This window comes from Oncorhynchus masou, chromosome 9 (assembly GCF_036934945.1).
Source record: "Oncorhynchus masou masou isolate Uvic2021 chromosome 9, UVic_Omas_1.1, whole genome shotgun sequence".
In the NCBI taxonomy this organism is placed as follows: domain Eukaryota; kingdom Metazoa; phylum Chordata; class Actinopteri; order Salmoniformes; family Salmonidae; genus Oncorhynchus; species Oncorhynchus masou.
The window spans coordinates 65,037,056-65,063,397 of NC_088220.1; the positions used below are offsets into that span (position 1 = coordinate 65,037,056).

At 42.8% G+C, this 26,342-nt stretch overlaps 1 protein-coding gene across 2 annotated transcripts in view; it reads left to right on the plus strand.

Annotated features, from left to right (window-relative positions):
* Window positions 1–26,342, plus strand: part of LOC135546477 (leucine-rich repeat and fibronectin type III domain-containing protein 1-like) — a 136,095-nt gene that overhangs the window by 99,651 nt on the left and 10,102 nt on the right. For both annotated transcript variants that reach the window (XM_064974919.1, XM_064974920.1), the window contains 2 exons: window positions 1,011–1,141; window positions 18,599–20,023. In XM_064974919.1, the coding sequence (XP_064830991.1) occupies window positions 18,627–20,023 (1,397 nt within the window). In that variant the 5' untranslated portion in view covers window positions 1,011–1,141; window positions 18,599–18,626. The remainder of the gene's footprint in view (window positions 1–1,010; window positions 1,142–18,598; window positions 20,024–26,342) is intronic.

The window sequence follows — 26,342 nt, forward strand, 5'->3', positions numbered from 1 at the left end:
ATGTGATGCAAAGTCTCTAAGTGGAATTGGATTACAGAAGGTGGGACTGAACTTAACACTAACAAAAAGCTTCCATCATAAATACTTCATTGGATGAAATTATAGCTTGAGAGGACAACCCTCAAACCCCATTCTAAATACAAATAGATGGCAAACCTGAGTGGAGAATTCTGTTTTCATGCATGAGGGGCTCTGTGCAGATGAATGAGAGTAATATGGTAATCTATGTAGCATTGCATGCAACCTCCTCTGCTCCCAGACTTGGGACATGTTATGTACAGTAGGTGGTTTAAATTTTAGAGACAAGTGAGAAAACTGAAGACTTACAACCTTGCAATACCTCTGAAGTTTTTTTATTTGTTTCTAGCAATAAAATGGTATCCTAAGCTAGTCTTTAGCACAGGTGTACGTTCTCGTGGAGTCTGGTGATTTATCATAAGGGGAAATTTGCTACAGTTTATGGGTATAAAGCCAATAAAGTTAATCACCTCTGTTCTCTTTTAAAAACTTCATCAGGACAGAAGAAGAATCCGGTGTATTTTGTAGCACAGGGATAGATAGATTCCAAAGCTCTTGTCAAAACATGATAAATGTTTCATAATGCACCTCTTTACACTTTGTTCTTCGTCAGCTACAATAATGCAATGAAATATTCATGATGGGATACACAGTCATAGTCATTGTGTCTCCAACTCACTTTTCTCCCATATATTTCCTGCTGTTTGTGTTTCCTTCTTCCATTGCCTTACACTCAGATCAGTGCTCATATCTCACCAAAACTGCCAAGTTTAAAAGGAGTAGATATCAGCCAATTAAATTATGAATGTCTCACTGCTTATCTTTGGAAGTTCTGTCTTTTTTTCTAATAATATTGAGTGGCCAGATGACCAACCTCAAACAATGTGTTCAATCAGCCAGGGAAAGTTCCCATGGCTCTGAGCATCAACTTAGTTTAGCCTCAGTTACAATGTAACACTGTTTTAACCAGAGATGGTATCTTGTGTTCCCAGGCCTCTAGGTGTTTCTCTCTAATGCCAGTGGGTGTCGTTCTACTCTCAGAGCTGTGACTGACTGACTGCAAGAGAGACGGGATGCCTATACTCATGTGATTTCTGCCATGGAGACCAGAGCTTAATATCTGGTGAGTAGCCCAGGCTGTTTGCAACCCTCCCCACGCCTTCTTTTCCGAGCCACTGCAAATTGACTTGAACAGTTGCAGTCTGTTCTTCCCTTACCCGGGGCAACTTTTCACATTGCGGAAGCAAGCTCTCTCTTTTGGGAGAGAGTGCATCATCACAGGCCTTCAGAGGCAGCCTTATGAAGATAACTGGTAGTTGGGAAACAGCTGTTCCAGCTACAAAAAAAACACACACACAAAAACAACAAACTGTTCCATCAAAGCCACCGGTGCATATGACCAATTATTCAAATGGCCTGTTCTGCTACTTTGACAAAGCCCAAACAGACCAGGGCTCTCGTTTTGCTAATAAACCCCAAATATAGGAGAGATGTAAAGGCAATTATCACTGTCTAAATAATATGTAATATGAGCCTATTAATTAAAGCCGTAGTACACCAGAGGATCCAGTTGAATCATCTCTGCTGTGTCTTCAGAGTGCAACCAGCCAGAGATCAGAGTGTGCTTCAAAGAGCTGTGCAATATGCACCTGTTTCCTCCATAACATCTGTCTTCTGACTGGAGTCGGGACCAGACATGTAGCCTGAAAATGTCACTGCACAGTAACTATTGCTTAAAGTAAATGATGATCCAATAGGTGTATGTGATGCCAGTAGTGTTGTCTGAGCTGAGGGTGTTGGTTAGGGAAGGGAAAGCTAGCTGGTGGCCATTCCCACGGGGGGCTGGTGGGGATGGTGGATTACGCTGTCTACTCTGTGACCCCCAGTGGTCAGAACTCCTGTGGTTTCTGTGGTCAGAGGGGACACACAATGCTTCTAACAAAGAAATATGATGTCTCCCACTAGTCCTCCCCTGCTCAAAGGGAATGAGAGGGCAATGCTAATTAGCCAGCTTGTGAGCTGAGCTGAGTTTATCTAGTGCACACACCCCACCCTTTACACATACGCACACCCTGCCACACACACACACCCGCCCCTTCTGCTAACAAGCAACGTCTGCAATAGCCATGCTTTATGGATGCCTCTGCATATTTCCTTGCACCATAGGACTTTCTGATGGGTTTGTGTCATAAGAAATGCTTCCATTTTTAACTAGGCATTGTCAAGGAATGTATATTTTTCTGAAATATCCTTTCATGTCAAATTAAAGTAATTTATTAATGTCTGTATGAAGCCATTCTGGTCCATTCATATTTGTTTAACATCTTTGGTGCAGCTGTTCTTTTGTCTGCAGTTTAATAGTTGTCAGGGATGATGCAGGTGATAATAACATACATAACAGGTAGAGAACTACTCCCAGTTCATCTCTACTCACATTAATCTAAGCCTATAGCTAAGCCTACAGTCAGTGCTCTGTAAGCAGGTAGTAAATATGAGTGTTTAATCAAGAATCAGAGCAAAGCAGGATTATGGCAGAGGTTAAGTTGAGGTATCATCCCTAAAACACTCCCAATGCAAATGAAGCAGAAAGGATAAGACTCAGCGACATTACAATACCCAGTTCTCGCCTCCTCTCCTCTCCTCCTTTTCCTCCTCCCATCTCATGTTGTGTGGTCAGATCTCTCCCCTTCACAGTAATCTGAGCCTTTCCCTCTCTAGTTCCTGGAATACCAAGTATGAGAGGCTGAGCGAGATTGAGAGACTGAGAGGCTGAGCGAGATTGAGAGACTGAGAGGCTGAGCGAGGCTGTGCGAGGATGTGCGAGGATGTGCGAGGCTGTGCGAGGATGTGCGAGGCTGTGCGAGGATGTGCGAGGCTGTGCAAACCCATCACTATTTTTTATCTCAAATTGCTCCATAGTCACTTAACAGTGCCCTATATTCTGCCATTTGGGACACATCCACTCTCTGCTGGGCTCAATCCCTGTTATCTGTCCACTAATCATCCACCAAATTAAAACCATATGCCAGCCGTATCACACGGAATCTGGGGAATAGCAAATGAAATGGAGTCATTTCAGGATCATTCTTAGTGGTGACGTGATTGGTTAGAATATGCCTCTATCTTAGGTGAGCTTTCAGGTAACATCACATCACATGAGAAGCATAACACCAAACCAGACGCAATGGCTGTGTGACAGTGACACAGGGTGAGCTCAGTGGATTATAAATTTGACCTCTTGCTGTTTCCTCTTACTCAGTCACAACTGATTAATATCTGGTCATGGTGAACACATGCAGAATGTAACGGACTCACTGAAGCTGTTTATCTGATCCACCACCGACTCATTTAGATTTTCGTGGGCTTTTTCAGATGCGTTGGTGACTGTTTGTTGTTTATCATGTGTTTGCTGTCTTTCTACCCCCCTGAGATGTCCGTGATTCATTCTTCCCCTCAGACACCAACAGGAACAGAGACGGTTCTCCAAACTCTTCGGAAGTCCCTGATATGGAGACATGTAATAGCCAGTTATGATAGATATCTCTGTAATCTCATTCAACCCCACTAATATAACAGATTTGTAATATTTCCTTTCAAAGTTTCATAATACTACATGTATGAATATGTATGTAAATTGTTATGAATAATGTTTTTAGATCTAATGGATATCGTTTCAGTAGTATAAAAGGGTCAACTGGCTAATATAACCGTAATGTTGCACTACTATCAAGGAACTGTGGTGAAACATTGCCTTATTGCATTGATGTACTGTAGATGAAAAAGTGGCGGTTTTCCCAACACAGGATTTGTTATGTGTTCCTCAGTCAAGTTAATGACACTTGTGGTATGCCAGCTTTGCATAAGAATGTATTTCACTATCCTCAGTCTCATTGTTCAAAAGCTGCTATTACTTCTAAATGTTGCCTGTTCAGTGTATTGGTCCTATGATCAATGAGATGGCCAATATCTCATCCAGGCAGTATTGGTGTCCAACTGTGTGATGGAGTAAACAAGACCATGAAAGAAGGAGCCCAGCCTACTGCTTTCCTTTCGTTAAGTACATAGTGGGAGTGCACCATGGGACTTGCAGGCAGATGAGAAACTGGTTGTGAGCCTCCTCTCTTTCCACTGTCTACTCGTGCATACGGGAGACGCAGTGTCCTCAAAGAGGCCTGGCAGCACTCCTCCCGGCCTTCATCTGCCTTCATGCCTGGCCTTGGAGCAGAGCTCCACTTGCAATTACTGTCACGTCCAAGCTGTTACTGTCATTTGCATTGGCTCATGGGTAGGGGGGAGTAAGGAGGAGGAGGAGCACATGAAGCAGGCCTGATATAAGTGGCCCTGGCAGCACAATGAGTGCGCCTGGCTTTAGCTTTCTGGATGAGTTGCAGGAGCAGGGCTATATTAAAGTGTAATAATGGCATCGAGCAGGTTGCTTTGCTGTTAAAGATTAAGCTTGGTGCAGGGTGGTAAATTGCATAAACACAGGGTGGGATATTTGAAAACAAAGAAACTGGGGTTTAATTCACAGTTTATTAGACTGTGTGATGACTTTTCAAGGCTTTTTTTCTCTGAGTAAATCTGTCCCATGTAGAAGAATGAATGTGCAGTCTGAACGTGTGAACATAAAACAGAGCTGCAGCAACTACTCTGGCCAAAACTCAGGTTAAAGTCTTACATTTGTATTGACTTGTTTTTCACTTATTTTAAACTTTAACTTTAGGTGCATCAATAGCAACATTTTCTGTCACACTGAATCTAAATATGGTTGTCTTACCAGTATTACCAAACGAGCTTGAAGGAAATGCACTTATTACAGTCGTATGACCCAAGAAGACATTTCAAATAGAGCTTAAGCATAACTATTTCTTTAGTATGCCATAGCATAGCTGTCTCAGACCATACATCATAACCAAGATATGGTCCCTGAGTCCACCTTTATGACTCTTAAATGACCGAAACTGAAGTAACACCATTAAATCAGCCCCAATATTAGCTTGTGGACCATAATCCTTTAAATCTTGATTTCATGTCTGCAAATTATTAATTAGCCAGTGACAGGAAATGGGAAGTAATTTCAGATAGCACCCCCTCCAGCGATGCTATTTGTAGCAGAAGAGCCAAAAGCCCCTGTCACTCCCTCAGGTATTTATTTTCCTCCTATATGGTACATACTGTACTTTCGGTCATGTGTATGTGGACACCAGCTTGTTGAACATCTCATTCCAAAATCATTGGCATTCATATGGAGTTGGTCCCCCCTTTGCTGATATAACAGCCTCCACTCTTCTGGGAAGGATTTCCACTAGATGTTGAACATTGCTGCGGGTACTTGCTTCCATTCAGCCATTAGGCCTGGCTCGCAGTCGGCGTTCCAATTTATCCCAAAAGTGTTTGATGGGGTTGAGGTCAGGGCTCTGTGCAGGCCAATCAAGTTCTTCCACACCGATCTCGACAAACCATTTCTGTATGGACTCGCTTTGTGCACGGGGGCATTGTCATGCTGAAACAGGAAAGGGCCTTCCCCAGACTGTTGCCACAATGTTGGAAGCACAGAATCGTCTAGAATGTTGTTGTATGCTAGCTGTGTGCTCGATTTTATACACCTGTCAGCAATGGGTATGGCTGAAATAGCCAAATTCACTCATTTGAAGGGGTGCCCACATAATTTTGTGTATACAGTGCATTTGGAAAGTATTCAGACCCATTGACATTTTCCACATTTTGATATGTTACAGCCTTATTCTAAAATTGATTAAATAAAAACAATTCCTCATCAATCCACACACAATACCCCATAATGAAAAAGCAAAAACATTTTTACATTTTTTTTTTTTTGCAAATGTATTGATAATCAAAATATACCTAATTTACATAAGTATTCAGATCCTTTGCTGTGAGACTTGAAGTTTAGCTCAGGTGCATCCTGTTTCCGTTAATCATCCTTGAGCTATTTCTTCAACTTGAATGGAGTCCACCTGTGGTAAATTAAATTGACTGGACATGATTTGGTAAGGCACACACCAGTCTATATAAGGTCCAACAGTTGACAGTGCATGTCAGAGCAAAAACCAAGCCATGAGGTCAAAGGAATTGTCCGTAGAGCTCTGAGACATGATTGTGTCAAATCAAATCAAACTTTATCTGTCACATGCGACGAATACAACAAGTGTAGACTTTACGATGAAATTAACCAACAGTGCAGTTCAAGAAGAGTTAAGAAAATATTTAACAAGTAGACTAAAATAAAAAAGTAATAATAAAAAGTTACAAAATAACAATAACAATAACAAGGTTATATACAGGGGGTACTGGTATCAGAGTCAGTGTGAGGGCGTACAGGTTATTTGAGGTAATTTGTACATGTAGGTGGGGGTGAAGTAACTATGCATAGATAATAAACAGCAAGTAGCAGCAGCGTACAAAAGGGAGGGGGGGTCAATGTAAATTGCCTGTGGCCGATTTTATTAATGTTCAGCAGTCTTATGGCTTGGGAGTAGAAGCTGTTGAGGAGCCTTTTGGTCCTAGACTTGGCATTCCGGTACCGGTTGCCGCGCGGGAGAAAAGAAAACAGTCTATGCCTTGGGTGACTGGAGTCTCTGACAATTTAATGGGCTTTCCTCTTATTGTATAGATCCTGGATGGCAGGAAGCTTGGTGATGTACTGGGCCGTTTGCACTACCCTCTGTAGCGCCTTACGTTCAGATGCCGAGCAGTTTTCATACCAGGTGGTGATGCAGCCGGTCAGGATGCTCTCGATGGTGCAGCCGTAGAACCTTTTGAGGATCTGGGGACCCATGCCAAATGATAGTTCGTGGGTGATGTGGACACCAAGGAACTTGAAACTCTTGACCCGTTCCACTACAGCCCCATTGATGTAAATGGGGGCCTGTTCGGGCCGCCTTTTCCTGTAGTCCACGATCATCAACTTTTCTTGCTCACATTGAGGGAGAGGTTGTTGTCCTGGCACCACACTGCCAGTTCTCTGACCTCCTCCCTATAGGCCATCTCATCATTGTCGGTGATCAGGCCCACTACTGTCGTGTCATCAGCAAACTTAATGATGGTGTTGGTGTCGTGTTTGGCCACGCAGTCATGGGTGAACAGGGAGTACAGGAAGGGACTAAGTACACACCCTTGAGCGGCCCCAGTGTTGAGGATCAGCTTTGCGGATATGTTGTTACCTACCCTTACCAGTTAGGGGCGGCCCGTCAGGAAGTCCAGGATCCAGTTGCAGAGGAAGGTGTTTAGTCTCAGGGTCCTTAGCTTAGCAATGAGCTTTGAGTGCACTATGGTGTTGAACGCTGAGCTGCAGTCAATGAATAGTATTCTCACATAGGTGTTCCTTTTGTCCAGGTGGGAAAAGGCAGTGTTGAGTGCAATAGAGATTGCATCATCTGTTGGGGCATTATGAAAATTGGAATGGGACTACAGTTTCTGGGATAATGGTGTTGATGTGAACCATGACCAGCCTTTCAAAGCACTTCATGACTACAGACCTGTGCTATGGGTCGGTAGTCATTTATGCACATTACCTTGGTGTTATTGGGCACAGGGACTATGGTGGTCTGCTTGAAACATGTTGGTATTACAGACTCAGTCCGAGACAGGTTGAAAATATCAGTGAAGACACTTGCCAGTTGGTCAGCGAATGGTCGGAGAACATGTCCTGGTAATCCGTCTGGCCCTGTGGCCTTGTGAATATTGACCTGTTATTGACCTGTTATTGACCTCATATTAACCTCACATCGGCTACGGAGAGTGTGATCATTGATCACACAGTCGTCCGGAACAGCTTGTGCTCTCATGCATGCTTCAGTGTTGCTTGCCTCGAGCCGTGCATGAAAGTAATTTAGCTCATCTAGTAGCCTTGTGTCACTGGGCAGCTCTCGGCTGTGCTTCCTTTTGTAGTCTGTAGTTTGCAAGCCCTGCCACATCCAACGAGCGTCAGAGCCGGTGTAGTAGGATTCAATCTTAGTCCTGTATTGACACTTTGTTTGTTTGATGGTTCGTCAGAAGGCATAGCGGGATTTTTTATAAGTGTCCAGATTAGAGTCCTTGAAAGCGGTAGCTCTACCCTTTAGCTCAGTGCGGATGTTGCCTGTAATCCATGGCTTCTGGTTGGGGTATGTACGTGCAGTCACTGTGGGGACGACGTCATCAATGCACTTATTGATGAAGCCAGTGACTGATGTGGTGTACTCCTCAATGCCATTGGAAGAATTCCGGGAATATATTGCAGTCTGTGCTAGCAAAACAGTCCTGTAACAGCATCTGCGTCATCTGACCAGTTCTTTATTGACCGAGTCACCGGCGCTTCCTGCTTTAGTTTTTTTTGTAAGCAGGAATCAGGAGGATAGAATTGTGGTCAGATTTGCCAAATGGAGGGCGAGGGAGAGCTTTGTACGCATCTGTGTGGAGTAAAGGTGGTCTAGAGTTTTTTCCCTTTAATTGCACATGTAACAAGCTGGTAGAAATGAGGTAAAATGGATTTAAGTTTCCCTACATTAAAGTCCCCGGCTACTAGGAGAGCAGCCTCTGGATGAGCATTTTCTTGTTTGCTTATGACAGTATACAGCTCATTGTGTGCAGTCTTAGTGCAAGCATCGGTTTGTGGTGGTAAATATACAGCTACGAAGAATATAGATGAAAACTCTCTTGGTAAATAATGTGAGATACTCTAAAAACCTTGAGACTTCCTTAATATTAGATTTTGTGCACCAGCTGTTATTGACAAATAGACACAGTCATCACCCCTTGTCTTACCAGATGCAGCTGTTCTATCTCGCCAATGCTGTATGTTATCCATGTCGTCCTTCAGCAAATCTTTATTAGATTTTTAAATTTACATTTTATTTAACCTTTATTTAACTAGGCAAGTCAGTTAACAACACATTCTTATTTACAATGATGGCTAACAGAAGGCTAAAGGCCTCCTGCAGGAATGGGGGCTGGGAATAAAAATATAGGACAAAACACACATCACTACAAGAGAAACACCACAACACTACATAAAGAGAGACCTAAGACAACAACATAGCGTAGCAGCAACACATGAAAACACAGCAGGGTAGCAACACAACATGACAACAACATGGTAGCAACACAACATGGTAGCAGCACAAACATGGTACAAACATTATTGGGCACAGACAACAGCACAAAAAGCAAAAAGGTAGAGACAACAATACATCACGTGAGGCAGCCACAGCTATCAGTGAGAATGTCCATGATTGAGTCTTTGAATGATGAGATGGAGATAAAACGGTCCAGTTTAGAGAGCTCATCCGGTCATAAGAGAGGTGACAGAAACATTACGTACAAAATAAGTTACAAATAACGCGAAAAACACACAAAATAGCACAATTGGTTAGGAGCCCGTAAAACGGCAGCGCCATTGTACCGAGTAAACGATCTGAATATTTACGCAAATGTGATATTTCCGTTTTTATTTGTAACATTTTTAAAAACCTGTTTTTGCTTTGTCATTATGGGGTATTGTGTGTAGATTGATGAAGGAAAAATACTATTATCAATTTTACAATTGATGGAATGTGGAAAAATAATGTGGAAAAAGTCAAGGGGTCTGAATACTTTCCGAATGCACTGTATATAATGTATATGTTTACCTAAGATCATATGTTCACTGCATCAAACTCATGTCCACTACATTTACCCTCTACTCTCCAATCCATCACACCACCCTCTAAGCTCACTAGCTCACAGTCCTCTGGCGGTTTTATTTTGTCAGTAAAATTTTTGAATTTGTTACATTCGAATAATAGTGCTTTTAAAAGTGGGCTATAAAGGTCAAATGTCGAAGCAATTTAAGTTGTGTTTACCTCCCTAAGGCATGGCTTTAAGACTGGAAGCAGCTCATTCCACGGTAGCTAAAGAAAAATGGTTAATGTAGTCAGTGACCGACTGTTTCCTGGTGGTTTACCACTGGAAGGACACATTAATGCAACAACAACCAGTGGACACAGGGAACATTAACTAAATACTACTCAGCACAGAGCTAGACTGCCCCACTGGCTTCTGGGCTTATCCACCTCCATATCCCAACCTCTACTATATCCTTCTTTGTCTCCAGCTGGAGCAGACTACTACTTTTAATCACAAGTCACTCAATCCTCTATCTTCAACAAACTGAGTAGGCTACTAGAAGTAGTATTTTTTTCTACAGTCCAGGACTATTTACATGAATAGTATAAACGGTATACAACAGTGTTTTATTACATCAGGGATCTTCAGGATTCAAGTGGAGTAGAATTGGTTTTTCTACTTGCAGTCTAAATATCTCCACTTGATCACATGGATGTCAATGGTATTTCAGGTAAATAATGCTTTCAGAATAAACAAAGTGGTAATAGTCTTGAAGTTGCATCGCCTTTTGCCCTTTATCATGTTTGCACTATTCCATCTCATTTGAATGTTTCTTTTCCAAGTGCCTATCAATGCATCCGTTGTCGATCAATCTCAATGGGAAAATTAAGGAACATCAATGAAATGGTCTGTGTTATATAAATCATTGCCTGATGACTTTGTGAACTTACAGAGAGAACTGTCTAGACAATCAAATAATCATCCACTTTCAACACTTTCAAACTCCTACTCCTGTGAAAATGAAGGATAGTCAGGAAAATAATATAATTTTTGGTAGATTTCTTCAACAATCATGACAGCTCCTGTCCTTGTTCTATTCAGCTTGAAAAATGTTAGCAATTTGAATGCATAGATTACAGTTAGTTTATATTCATACTGTTCCCTATTATCCTAATTTTGTTAGGATGTACCAGGTGGACAAAAGCAGTAGAGAACACAATACTGTCCTTGAATAAAGAAAGTGGGAGTTTTTGTACAGCTGCTCATTGTCCTAAAGCTGTATTATAGGATAAGGGATAACAACAACCAGCCTAGAGAACACGTTTTGCAATAATTGATCTGGTAACAGGTTATACAATAACAAACAGTAATTTACTTGCTTTTGCCGATGACTCATTTTCGTTCATGATTCACCTGCAATGTTATATATCTCAATATACTGCCCCTATGCAGTAATTTAACAGAAAACATAAACAATGAAGTTAAGGTAGATCTTAATTGCTCTCCCAGTGTTCTCAGCATAGTGTTTACTGTGGAATGTTATTTCTTATTCTCAGCACAGAGCTATGCACAACGTCTCACAGCATACCGAAAATGGGCAAGTGGACAGCTCAAATAAGAGGACTTTGCATTGTCCTGATTATTATCCTAATTAATTAAGGGAGCTGACTAGGGAGGCTTTCTGGCTAGGTGGTTACAATTTATGCTTAATTCAACAACACATCCAGTAATTCCTTTTTCCATAGTTTGTCTTGTCTGTTTTCCAAGTCATCACAATGAAGAATTTCATGGACCTAATCCGGGCTTTGTGGATGATGTTTTTTAGTGGTTGTAAACATGTCTGTATCAGGGTACAATTTGTTTGGTATTACTTCAGAGCAGGGATTCTGTACAGTGCACTTACTGTATTCCAATGGCGGTCAGTGCCGTTTGTGATGAGGGAGGACAATTTTTTTGTTTCATGAGCATGGCCTTATTTCTATTACAGCATGTCGGATGACTGTCATTCATATTCACCCAGTTCAATGTAACATCGATAGGTTTAGGCTACAACATGATACTCAAATTTTCCCTATAACCATCATGAGGTTGCTACTAGAGGTCGACCGATTATGATTTTTCAACGCCGATACCGATACCGATTATTGGAGGACCAAATAAGCCGATACCGATTAATCGGACGATTTTTAAAAATATATTTGTAACAATTCCAACAATACTGAATGAACACTTATTTTAACTTAATATAATACATCGATAAAATCAATTTCGCCTCAAATAAATAATGAAACATTCAATTTGGTTTAAATAATGCAAAAACAAAGTGTTTGAGAAGAAAGTAAAAGTGCAATATGTGCCATGTAAGAAAGCTAACATATAAGTTCCTTGCTCAGAACATGAGAACATATGAAAGCTGGTGGTTCCTTTTAACATGAGTCTTCAATATTCCCAGGTAAGAAGTTTTAGGTTATAGTTATTATAGGAATTATAGGATTATTTCTCTCTATACCATTTGTATTTCATTAACCTTTGACTATTGGATATTCTTATGGGCACTTTAGTATTGCCAGTGTAACAGTATAGCTTCCGTCCCTCTCCTCGCTCCTACCTGGGCTTGATCCAGGAACACAACGACAACAGCCACCCTCAAAGCATCGTTACCCATGCAGAGCAAGGGGAACAACCACTCCAAGTCTCAGAGCGAGTGACGTTTGAAACGCTAATAGCGCGCACCCCGCTAACTAGCTAGCCATTTCACATCACATCGTTACACCAGCCTAATCTCGGGAGTTGATAGGCTTGAAGTCATAAACTGCTGCTGGCAAACGCACGAAAGTGCTGTTTGAATGAATGCTTATGAGCCTGCTGCTGCCTACCATCGCTCAGTCAGACTGCTCTATCAAATCATAGACTTAGTTATCATTAATATGGCCTAATCCGGAAACTATCATCTTGAAAACAAGACGTTTATTCTTTCAGTGAAATACGGAACCGTTCCGTATTTTATCTAACGTGTAGCATCCATAAGTCTAAATATACCTGTTGCATTGCACAACCTTCAATGTTATGTCATAATTACGTAAAATTCTGGCAAATTAGGCGACCAAAACTGTTGCATATACACTGACTCTGCGTGCAATGAACGCAAGAGAAGTGACACAATTTCACCTGGTTAATATTGCCTGCTAACCTGGATTTCTTTTAGCAAAATATGCAGGTTTCAAAATATATACTTCTGTGATACGCACCGCATCGATTATATGCACCGCAGGATATGCTAGATAAACTAGTAATATCATCAACCATGTGTAGTTAACTAGTGATTATGATTGATTGATTGTTTTTTATAAGATAAGTTTAATGCTAGCTAGCAACTTACCTTGGCTTACTGCATTCGCGTAACAGGCAGTCTCCTCGTGGAGTGCAATGTAATCAGGTGGTTATAGCATTGGACTTGTTAACTGTAAGGCTGCAAGATTGAATCCCCCGAGCTGAAAAGGTAAAAATCTGTCGTTCTGCCCCTGAACGAGGCAGTTAACCCACTGTTCCTAGGCCGTCATTGAAAATAAGAATGTGTTCTTAACTGACTTGCCTAGTAAAATAAAGATTAAATAAAGGTGTAAAAAAAATAATAATAATAATAATACTGCCCAAATCGGTGCCCAAAAATACAGATTTCCAATTGTTATGAAAACTTGAAATCAGCCCTATTTAATCGGCCATTCGGATGAATCGGTCGACCTCTAGTTGCTACAACCTAGCCTATGAATGAAAGTTTACAACGTAGGTGCCCACAGATCGAGAGAAAAATTTGAGATGAGACAGTGACACATGGACAGACAGTGACACATTCAATACCGCCTTGCACACTATTGCCTGCATCTAGCTTATCTAGGGTGTAATTATTAGTCCAGTTGAAAACGAGAGTTTCTATTGGACAATTCGGGTATTTTTATTCTGTTACATTTACTTCCGTTTAAGAAATGTTTTTCAACAGAATCGGTGGAATGAATACACCCTATTCACACATAAGCACAGTTGACATTCATAGCAGCCACATTGTATTCCGTCTTGCCTGTATGCACTCTCCTCCTCTCATCTTTTCCCTTCATTGTGGCCTTCAATGACCAACACATCAGCTGTATGTGACCAGGCGAAAAAACAAACAAAAAATACAAGCCAAACCAGATCATAAACGCTACACACAGCCTACATAGTATTCCCCATATTAGCTAAGTAATGTCCTAGAACATAGCTAATAGAACTAGTACTTTAGTAAACCCACTACAATCATCCAGTAACGGGACCACCGGCAGGTGGCAAGAAAATTATAAAACCAAAAGCTTACCTTGACTTGTAACAGTTCCAGTGTTGTGTTGGATAGTCCTAGCCAGCTAGCTAACATAGCATCCCTCTGTTTGAGCAGGGTGTTTGAGTAACTAAACTAGCCAGCTGCATTTGCTAGCTAAGAAAGTAAAACTGAAAAAATTACTTTCTCTTGCTTCTCCTTCATTTGCGAAGAAATTAATTTGTTAAAAAACTGTTCAACTATTGTCTTTCTCTCTGTTTGAGTCAACTACCCACCCTATTTTATGCACTCCAGCGCTAGCTAGCTGTAGCTTATGCTTTCCGTATTAGATTAATTTGCTGATGCTTTGATTGGGTGGACAACATGTGAGTTCATGCTGCAAGAGCTCTGCTAGGTTGGAGGATGTCCTCCGGAAGTTGTCATAATTACTGTGTAAGTTTATGGAAGGGGGTGAGAACCAAGAGCCTCCTAGGTTTTGTATTGTAATGTACCAAGAGGAGGACGGAAGCTAGCTGTCCTCCAGCTACACCATGGTGCTACCCTACAGAGTGCTGTTGAGGCTACTCTAGACCTTCATTGCAAAACAATGAATTATTTGGTGACATTAATATACAGTGCCTTGCGAAAGTATTCGGCCCCCTTGAACTTTGCGACCTTTTGCCACATTTCAGGCTTCAACCATAAAGATATAAAACTGTATTTTTTTGTGAAGAATCAACACCAAGTGGGACACAATCATGAAGTGGAACGACATTTATTGGATATTTCAAACTTTTTTAACAAATCAAAAACTGAAAAATTGGGCGTGCTTAAAAATTATTCCCAGCCCCTTTACTTTCAGTGCAGCAAACTCTCTCCAGAAGTTCGAGTGAGGATCTCTGAATGATCCAATGTTAGATCGCTCCCTGATCTCGACGGCGGAGGAAAAAATGACTAATGATGATAAATACAATCCACCTGTGTGTAATCAAGTCCAAATACTTTCGCAAGGCACTGTACTTACATTTACATTTAAGTCATTTAGCAGACGCTCTTATCCAGAGCGACTTACTTGTTGTTCAACCATTTAATCCTTCCTAGAATTTAGTAGGATGGCAAAGTCTTCCTTCTTAGGAATTTGCCACAGTTAAAGGCTGTGACTCTAGTTAGTACTTTTCAATTACTTTCCCTGAGTACATTTTTGGGCAAGGTATGAAATTGAAAATACAGGGCACATCACTCTGCATCCTTTTCGCCATTTGCATGTGGCTATAATTATAAAATGCAAATGTCCTCTATTTACCGAGGTATTCTCTCGATGGGACCAGAACTCCCCAGGGTTGTGTAGCACCACACAGAGCTTGGCTTAGTGGCGGAGATGGAACTGACTCCAATTAACTCAGCATGTCAATAATTATGCCGGTTTCCTGACGAGAGTCACTGTGGGGCAGCTAAAAGTTCACTGCCTACATTGTCTCATTTACTCTCGCCAGACAGTCACATAGGAAATAAATAAGCATTACTTAACCACGTTCTGCTTGTGTAAACAATGAGGTGGCCTTTTCTGGACTATGAATAGGACATTGCTTTTGTGGTCAGTTATAATTTACTATTTACAATGTCCCATTCAAATTCCTATTCATTTGATTTGAATTGATACGTGTTGATAGCAGAAAATGTTTAATATAATATATTATTGAATACACTATTGTGTGCTTGCATTGATAATTTTAGTAAGGTCCCAATGACAATGGGGAATTGAAATTCTTGATATTCTGTGTGGATTAGTCAGATGTTTTGATACTACATTTTAAATAATAATCTCTTCTTGATAGGGGCCAATTTGTTAATTAGATATTAGACACTAGTTATGGATGTTATTTAACGAAGAAATGTTCTGAATAATTAATGAATGTCATAATTAGACTTTTAATTGATAATGAATATGCATATATTGGAATAATTTAGTTGATTAAAATGCACAATCATGCTTTTCAACTCATTATGTAGATTATTGACTAGTGTCAATTTGTTGTGGTTTGCTTGTTGTGATTGGCTAAGGTTGGACTGGACCACGAGGTTGTCTTATGAACGCGGTCTTTTGCCACGGTCTTTTGCCACTCAAAGCAAATACAGTATGTCATGAGCTCCTCACATCTCACATCTTCATCAGCATACCACTGCTGGCTTGCTTCTGAAGCTAAGCAGGGTTGGTCCTGGTCATTTCCTGGATGGGAGACCAGATGCTGCTGGAAGTGGTGTTGGAGGGTCAGAAAGAGGCACTCTTTCCTCTGGTCTAAAAAATATCCCAATGCCCCATGGCAGTGATTGGGGACACTGCCCTGTGTAGGTTGCTGTCTTTCGGATGGGATGTTAAACAGGTGTCCTGACTCTCTGAGGTCATTAAAGATCCAATGGCACTTATTGTAGGGGTGTTAACCCTGGTGCCCTGGCTAAATTCCCAATCTGGCCCTCAAACCATCATGGTCACCTAATAATCCCCAGTTTACAATTGGCTCATTAATCCCCCTCCTCTCCCCTGTAACTATTCCCTAGGTTGTTGCTGCAAATGAGAATGTGTTCTCAGTCCACTTACCTGGTAAAATAACAGATAAATCAAATCAAATCTGCAGTCCCTCCAAAAGAGTGGCTGGCGTATAATGCAGTAATATGATTTTAAGCCAGAATCATTTGAGAGTTCTTCCCCGGTACAAGAAATATCCTCAATTAAATACAAAGACAGACTTGCCACCAGTATATTACTCTTTCATTAATTTCAGTCTGCACATGAATTCCAATGCATAGTTCTATGTGCTCCTCGGGTCCTCCTCACCTATAGACACACATAATGTGGTTTTGAAGTGGGTGGCTGATACAACAACTTGTAAATGTCCTTATCTTCCCTTGTAAATGTCCTTATCTTCCCTATCTCCATGAGGGTTGAAACCTTATTTTTCTGGCAGCTTAACATCTTAATGCAATTGAAAGACCTACATTCTACACCAGAGTTGCCTTGGCAACAAAGTTTTCTTTCTTCACCGGAGATGCTGAGAGATCAATAGAGTATCCTCAATGGTGATGGCAGGAAACGCTAGAGCACAGATGGTCCTCAGAGAAACCATAAGCTCTGTGGCCTAGTTACCATTTGAATGCTTACACAATTGTTGGAGAACAATATTCTACCTAAAAGTATATGAGACAATTGATGTTTTGCGCCGATGAAACATATATATATTCAGACCAACCGAGAACACATTCATTGTATAATACTTTTGTTGTATGAAATGAGATTATGTTTTCTATAACCTACTTTATTAATTTTACCTCTCCAGCTTCTAAAAAAGGGTCAGATTGGTATAAATAATTTACACAAGCCAGGCACAGTGTGCTACCAGCAATAAAGCCTCCCGTGACATCCTGATGAACTGAATTAACCTAAATGCAAATGTACATATAGGAAATATACACATATGAATAAAATAGCTTGTCATAGTCTTAAACTTATTAGTTATTGTTCATGTTCTGCTCTCTATATCTGGGGGTTCTTAGAAAAAAAAGTAGAACATGTTTTCTTAGTAAAACAATCAAAAGATTCATGTCATATGATACGAATCCTTGATGTGTGATATACAATAAAGAAATGGAAAGATAAAGAACATCTGATCCAAAGGAAAAGATGAAAGGCAAGCTAAAGACAAATCAAAAGACTGCCAGTCTAGACAAGTAGACGGTTGTTATTTTCAAAAAATGCATAGCCACGAATGATTTGTTATCCGTGGAGAACAGTCAGTTATCATCATATCCCTATACATGGGCTCCGTCTGTGATAAACATTGAGTGTTAAATGCATCAGCAACAAAGATTGATACCGAAAAGAGGGAAAAGTACTGCATGGGGACATGGCAGCAGTCATGAAAGAATGGGCTTTCATTGTGATTTGGTGGTTATTACACCCAAGGATCTCTTTCTGCACCTGTCACTGCAGACTTATGCTCTCAGAGCTGGATCAATAGCACTAAATGGGGATCAGATAATCTGAACATCAGCCTCAACACCTAAGAACCATCTAATAATACCTCCATCTGATGGATTTAGAACCAAGGTCTCGTCATCTCACCTTCATGTTTTGTTGCTATGATTTACTTGACAGACTCATGTCTAATTCTGCAGTACAGTTCTGAAGCATGAAGAGTGAAGGGAGCATGAAAAGGCCATATAAATCCTTAAGCAGTGCTGACAAGTACCCCTTCTCCCCTTAATTCCCTACACTGTTGTGAAGTTCAGAGCTAGACAAACACACAAAGCATACGGTGTGATAGGGAAGTATATGACATATTAGCTCCATGTAAAAACAACACCGCAATTATTCAAATTTGGATGGGATCGACAGTCTGCTGGCATGGCATATTAGCCACTTTGTGTTTGTTTTGCTGGACTATTCTCTGTTTTTTAAGGGATAATGCCAAAGCTGGGGCAGTACAGTTCAGTCATCTATCATCTCACCACGCTATCAACAACCTCTGACATGTCTCTCTGGTGACCGGTACCCTACTGGCAGTTTCAATCATCTTGGTTGATGCCTTCATTTGTGTATGCTCATTATAAATTGTATGATTTTTAAACCCGCTAAATATACTTATTTTAATGTATCTCTGCCCTTTCTTTCTCTATCTTTATCTGTTCCAGGATCTGGAACCTGATAGACAGACAGACCATGGAGCGTCTGGTTTTGTGTGTGCTGCTGTGTGTACTGCTGTGTGCGGTGCTGGTGAAGGGCTACAACTGCCCCGGCCGCTGCATCTGCCAGCACCTCTCCCCCACTCTGACTCTGCTCTGCGCTAAGACCGGTCTGTTGTTTGTGCCTCCAACCATCGACCGCAAGACCGTAGAGCTGCGTCTCACAGACAACTTCATCACCATTATCCGCAGGAAAGACTTTTTCAACATGACCAGCCTGGTTCACCTCACCCTGTCCCGTAACACCATCAGCCAGATCACGCCCAACGCCTTCCTGGGCCTGCGCTCTCTACGAGCCCTCCACATGGATGGCAACCGCCTCAGTGTCATCAAGAGCGACCACTTCAAAGGCCTGGTCAACCTCCGCCACCTCATACTGGGGAACAACCAGATCCACCATGTGGCCCCTACCTCCTTTGATGAGTTTGTGTCGACCATCGAGGACTTGGATCTGTCCAACAACAACCTGAGGACCCTGCCCTGGGAGGAGATAGGCAGGATGAGCCACATCAACACCCTCACCCTTGATCACAACCTGATTGATCACATTGGAGCTGGGACTTTCACGCTCCTCACCAAGCTGGTTCGTCTGGATATGACCTCCAACCGGCTGCAGAAGCTACCACCGGACAGCCTGTTTCAGCACGCCCAGGTGCTGTCAGATGCCAAGGGTTCCAACCCGTCTTCCCTGGCGGTGAGCTTCGGGGGAAACCCTCTCCACTGTAACTGCGAGCTGCTGTGGCTCCGCAGACTGACCCGGGAGGACGACCTGGAGACCTGCGCCTCCCCAGAGCATCTCATGGATAAGTACTTCTGGTCCATCCAGGAGGAGGAGTTCATCTGCGAGCCCCCGCTCATCACCAAACACATATCCACCAAGCCCTATGTCATGGAGGGTCAGGGGGTCACCCTCAAGTGCAAGGCCATGGGAGACCCGGACCCAGCCATCCACTGGCGCTTCCCTGACGGTAAGCTGGTGCACAACAACTCCCGCACTATCCTGTATGACAACGGTACCTTGGACATCCTCATCACCACCTTAAAGGACAGTGGTGCCTTCAACTGTGTGGCCTCTAATGCTGCCGGCATCGCCACAGCTGCTGTGGAGATCAACATGATCCCTCTGCCATTGCTCGTCAACAACACATTGCACCACATGCGCGAGGCCGATCGGGGCCTCTCTGACATCACCACCTCCTCCAAGTCAGGCAACGACACCAAGGGCCATGACAAGCACCAGGACAAGAGAGTGGTGGTGGCCGAGCTGACCTCCTCCTCGGCTGTGATTCGTTGGCCCTCCGAGCGCCACATCCCAGGCATCAGGATGTACCAGATCCAGTACAACAGCACTGCAGACGACACACTGGTTTACAGGTAAGCCATGTGGGGGCTGGGGCTGGAGAAATGGGAGCGCTGGGGCTGGAGGAATGGGAGCGCTGGGGCTGGAGGAATGGGAGCGCTGGGGCTGGAGAAATGGGAGCGCTGGGGCTGGAGAAATGGGAGCGCTGGGGCTAGAGAAATGGGAGTGCTGGGGCTGGAGAAATGGGAGCGCTGGGGCTGGAGAAATGGGAGCGCTGGGGCTGGAGAAATGGGAGAGCTGATGCTGGAGAAATGGGAGTGCTGGGGCTGGAACAATGGGAGCGCTGTGGCTGGAGGAATGGGAGCGCTGGGGCTGGAGGAATGGGAGCGCTGGGGCTGGAGGAATGGGAGCGCTGTGGCTGGAGGAATGGGAGCGCTGGGGCTGGAGGAATGGGAGCGTTGGGGCTGGAGGAATGGGAGCGCTGTAGCTGGAGGACTGGAGCTGGTGGAAAGCGGGTTTAGTTTGGTTTATTAGGATCCCCATTAGCTACTGCATATGCAGCAGATACTGAGGTCTACATAAAACATACAAATATATGACAAAGTACAGAACGGTTATAGACAAGGACATTAAACTCGACAACAAAAAAGTGGGTGGGGATGGGGCTGCATTGGGGCGGGGGGCGTAGGTCTGAGCCAGCTCTGGAGACGGTCTGAGCCATCTGGAATGCCCATCTGCTGAATGACATGACAGTCCATTATAATAGATCCATAACTCCCAGAGCTGCATAGGTGCTGTATAATTAACTATGTCACTAAATGTAAGTAAGTGCACAATTTTATTATGGTTTTGGGATAAAAGAGTGTATAAACAGACTATATGTTGGTTTTAATAGAACAAAATGTTTAGTATGACTTTACATTTGCAGTTGTTAGCTCTAGGCCTATGGGGAAACAAAAATGATACGATTAACACTTATGACTTGACCTTTAGAGAGTAAATATAACATTTTGTCTCAATATTATCTAGCTTCAGCAGGCACTATCACTTCCCAGTCCGTATCACCGAACCAACAATAACCCCATCCCGTCTGCAGTGCTGTTGCATCCCTTACCATATTCTCAATAGGACATAATTGTGCCCAGGAAACCCATGAGTCAGACATGAACATACTTGCTATCTGCTGCAGACTTCTACCATTTTGAAGAACTATCAGTGGAACATTAGGGGAACCCTGTTTAATATGATAGATATGACAACATGTAATTTATTCCACATTGATGAATGACTCACTAAACACATACAAGGTGTTGAGCTGCTATTTAGCAATCAGCCGTATAGTATTTATTTAACTAGGTAAGTCAGTTAAGAACAACTTCTTATTTACATGACGGCCTACCCCGGCCAAACTCGGACAACACTGGGCCAATTGTGCGCCGCCAAATGGGACTCCCAATCACAGCTGGATGTGATGCAGCCTGGATTCGAACCAAGTACTGCAGTGTCTTAGACCACTGTGCCTTTCGGGACCCCAGGTTTGGTTGCATCACATTGATGAGTAAAAGCACAATGGGTCAAACAACAGAGATTATTATAGTAATGTATATCTGATCATTTGACAAATAGATATTGTATTAATACCATCATGGGAATTTTAAACCAAAGTTTTTGCATACAGCCTATAGCCAAACGTGAATTGCAGAAAGTAATTTTACCTATTGGCCAATCTGATTTGTGAATTGCTGTAGAATTTATTAATATAATAGTTATACACAGTTCTTGAGTTCTATGCTTCAATTAGTGTAGGTTTCATGTCCTTATCTTCAACATAAATTCATGATGAGGAATATTGTAGAACTGACTAATGCAAAATGGGCACTCTAATACCAGGGTTATAGAGTTGATACACGGAATTAAATCATTCATTTCAGTCTATCTTAAATGAGCTAGGTATGTGCTAACACTGCCATTTTGCATTACTCATTCAAATACCCTTGAATTGCGAGTACGTAGGCCTGCATCGAGAGTCTAAGGCACTGCATCTCAGTGCTAGAGGTGCCACTACTAGGCATCACTGGTTTCATTATGGCCTGTATCACAACCCGCCGTGATTGGTAGTCCCATAGGACCGGTGTAGGCCGTCATTGTAAAGAAAAATGTATTATTGATAATAAAACATACACAGAATTTGGCCCAATGTGCACCACTGCACTAACAGGGCAGGAATTAGGACAGTGTCCTGTAAAGTTTTCTCAAGGCATCATAAGGTCCAGTTTAGACCTGTTGATGTTGGTTGACTTTTCTGTTTATATCACTTCTGTCACTGTAGAGAGCTTTTTATGTCTCTATTTTGGTTTGGTCACGGTGTGTTTTGGGTGGGCATTCTATGTTATTTTTTCTATGTTTTGTATTTCTTTGTTTTGGTCGGGTATGGTTCTCAATCAGGGACAGCTGACTATCGTTGTCTCTGATTGGGAACCATACTTAGGTAGCTTTTTCCCTCGATTGTGTTGTGGGTAGTTATTTTCTGTTTAGTGTTTTCTGCACCTTACAGGACTGTTTCGGTTTCGTTCATTCTCTTTGTTATTTATTTTATTTTTTATTTTATTTTTTATTTCACCTTTATTTAACCAGGTAGGATAGTTGAGAACAAGTTTTCATTTACAACTGCGACCTGGCCAAGATAAAGCATAGCAGTGTGAACAGACAACAACACAGAGTTACACATGGAGTAAACAATAAACAAGTCAATAACACAGTAGGAAAAAAAGAGTCTATATACATTGTGTGCAAAAGGCATGAGGAGGTAGGCAAATAATTACAATTTTACAGATTAACACTGGACTGATAAATTATCAGATGGTCATGTACAGGTAGAGATATAGGTGTGCAAAAGAGCAGAAAAGTAAATAAATAAAAACAGTATGGGGATGAGGTAGGTAAATTGGGTGGGCTATTTACCGATGGACTATGTACAGCTGCAGCGATCGGTTAGCTGCTCAGATAGCAGATGTTTAAAGTTGATGAGGGATATAAAAGTCTCCAACTTCAGCAATTTTTGAAATTCGTTCCAGTCGCAGGCAGCAGAGGACTGGAAGGAAAGGTAGCCAAATGAGGTGTTGACTTTAGGGATGATCAGTGAGATACACCTGCTGGAGCGCGTGCTACAGGTGGGTGTTGCCATCGTGACCAGTGAACTGAGATAAGGCGGAGCTTTACCTAGCATGGACTTGTAGATGACCTGGAGCCAGTGGGTCTGGCGACGAATATGTAGCGAGGGCCAGTCGACTAGAGCATACAGGTCGCAGTGGTGGGTGGTATAAGGGGCTTTAGTAACAAAACGGATGGCACTGTGATAAACTGCATACAGTTTACTGAGTAGAGTATTGGAAGCTATTTTGTAGATGACATCGCCGAAGTGGAGGATTGGTAGGTTAGTCAGTTTTACTAGGGTAAGTTTGGCGGCGTGAGTGAAGGAGGCTTTGTTGCGAAATAGAAAGCCGACTCTAGATTTGATTTTAGATTGGAGATGTTTGATATGAGTCAGGAAGGAGAGTTTACAGTCTAGCCAGACACCTAAGTACTTATAGATGTCCACATATTCTAGGTCGGAACCATCCAGGGTGGTGATGCTAGTCGGGCGTGCGAGTGCAGGCTGCGAACGGTTGAAAAGCATGCATTTGGTTTTACTAGCGTTTAAGAGCAGTTGGAGGCCACGGAAGGAGTGTTGTATGGCATTGGAGCTCGTTTGGAGGTTCGATAGCACAGTGTCCAAGGAAGGGCCAGAAGTATACAGAATGGTGTTGTCTGCGTAGAGGTGGATCGGGGAATCTCCTGCAGCAAGAGCAACATCATTGATATATACAGAGAAAAGAGTCGGCCCGAGAATTGAACCCTGTGGCACCCCCATAGAGACTGCCAGAAGACCGGACAACATGCCCTCCGATTTGACACACTGAACTCTGTCTGCAAAGTAGTTGGTAAACCAGGCGAGGCAATCATTTGAAAAAAAAAGGCTGTCGAGTCTGCCAATAAGAATGTTGTGATTGACAGAGTCGAAAGCGTTGGCCAGGTCGATGAATACCGCTGCACAGTAATGTCTCTTATCGATGGCGGTTATGATGTCTTTCAGAACCTTGAGCGTGGCTGAGGTGCACCCATGACCAGCTCTGAAACCAGATTGCATAGCGGAGAAGGTATGGTGGGATTCGAAATGGTCAGTAATCTGTTTGTTAACTTGGCTTTTGAAGACCTTAGGAAGACAGGGTAGGATAGATATAGGTCTGTAGCTATTTGGGTCTAGAGTGTCACCCCCTTTGAAGAGGGGGATGACCGCGGCAGCTTTCCAATCTTTGGGATTCTCAGACGATACAAAAGAGAGGTTGAACAGGCTAGTAATAGGGGTTGCAACAATTTCGGCAGATCATTTTAGAAAGAGAGGGTCCAGATTGTCTAGTCCGGCTGATTTTTAGGGGTCCAGATTTTGCAGCTCTTTCAGAACATCGGCTATCTGGATTTGGGTAAAGGAGAAATGGTGGGTGCTTTGGCGGGTTGCTGTGGATGGTGCCGGGCAGTTGACCGGGGTAGGGGTAGCCAGGTGGAAAGCATGGCCAGCCGTAGAGAAATGCTTCTTGAAATTCTCAATTATAGTGGATTTATCGGTGGTGACAATGTTTCCTAGCCTCAGAGCAGTGGGCAGCTGCGAGGAGGTGCTCTTATTCTCCATGGACTTTACATTCTCCCAGAACTTTTTTGAGTTAGTACTATAGGATGCAAATTTCTGTTTGAAAAAGATTGCCTCAGCTTTTCTAATTGCCTGTGTATATTTGTTCCTAACTTACCTGAAAAGTTGCATATCACGGGGACTATTCGATGCTAATGCATGTTGACATGCATGAAACCAAGGCTTTTTCGAAGTCAACAAAATGAGGGTGCCTGGGTTTACCTCCACATCACCCGCGGAACAGAGGAGGAGTAGGGTGAGGGTGCGGCTAAAGGCTATCAAAACCGGTCGCCTAGAGCATTGGGGACAAAGAATAAAAGGAGCAGATATCTGGGCGTGGTAGAATATATTCAGGGCATAACATGCAGACAGGGGTATAGTGGGGTGCGGGTACAGCGGAGGTAAGCCCATGCACTTGGTGATGATAAGAGAGGTTGTATCTCTGGACATGCTAGTTGTTATGGGTGAGGTCACCGCATGTGTGGGAGGTGGGACAAAGGAGGTATCAGAGGTATGAAGAGTGGAACTAGGTGCTCCATTGTAAACTAAAACAATGATAACTAACCTGAACAACAGTATACAAGGTATATTGACATTTGAGAGTGACATATAGGGAGGCATAAAGTAATCGCAGGTGTTGATTGGGAGAGCTAGCTAAAACAACAGGTGGGACAACAACAGCTAATCAGCTAACACAACAACAGCAGGTAAAATGGCGTTGACTAGGCAGAGAGGGTCGGATTAACTACACACAGAGCCTGAGTTCGCGTCTGGGGCCGACAGATAAAAAATAAATAAACAGAATGGAGTACCGTGATTAATGGACAGTCCAGAGGCATCAACTATGTAGCCAAGTGATCATAGTGTCCAGGGGGCAGCAGTAGATGGAACCAGGAAGCCGCCATTACGCTAGCACGCGGACGACACAGCGTTTAAAGTTAGTAGCCCGGGGCTAGTAGGAGCGTCTGCTCCGACGGAGTCCAGTTGAAGGCACAGCGGATGCGGTATTCGTTGGCAGACCAGTCGTGGTGGTGCGGCGGGGCTCCGTGTCGACAGAGAATCCAAGCCAGATGGCGAAAGAGGTATTGTAGAATTTAGTTTGCTAGCCGGGAGATGCGCCTGGCTCACGGCTAACTGGTGCTAGCTTCGTGGCAGTGGCATTAGCCACTATAGCCAATCGGTAGCAGCGGTGATCCAGTGCCAAGGTCCAGAGTTTACAGCAAGGATCCGGTGGAGTATTGGGCTCGAGCCATGTATGAGTGGGGTTCGGGTGAACAGCTGAGTAGGCCGGGAGGTGGGCCTCAGGGATAGCTTCGGTACTGGGTGCCACGGTGAGTGCAAGCTAGCTGTGAGCTAGCTAGCTGCAAGCTAGCTGTGAAGATCAGAAGAAGTGGTCCAGGGATTACGGCAGGAATCCGGCATTGTTGTGGAGAGACAGTCCGATACTGGTAGACTAACGAGTATTATCCAGGCTAAAAGCAGGGCTGGTATCTCTGCAGAAGGTAAAAGCCACTAGCAGTGGCTAACAATGACTAAATAGCTTGTAGCTAATTAGCTGGTTAGCTTCTGGAGGTTCTTGAATGTGTTCTAAAAATTGAAAATAATAGCGATTCCGTATCACATTGGGTGAGACAGGTTACCGGAAGGTATAATCGAATTAAAAATCAAAA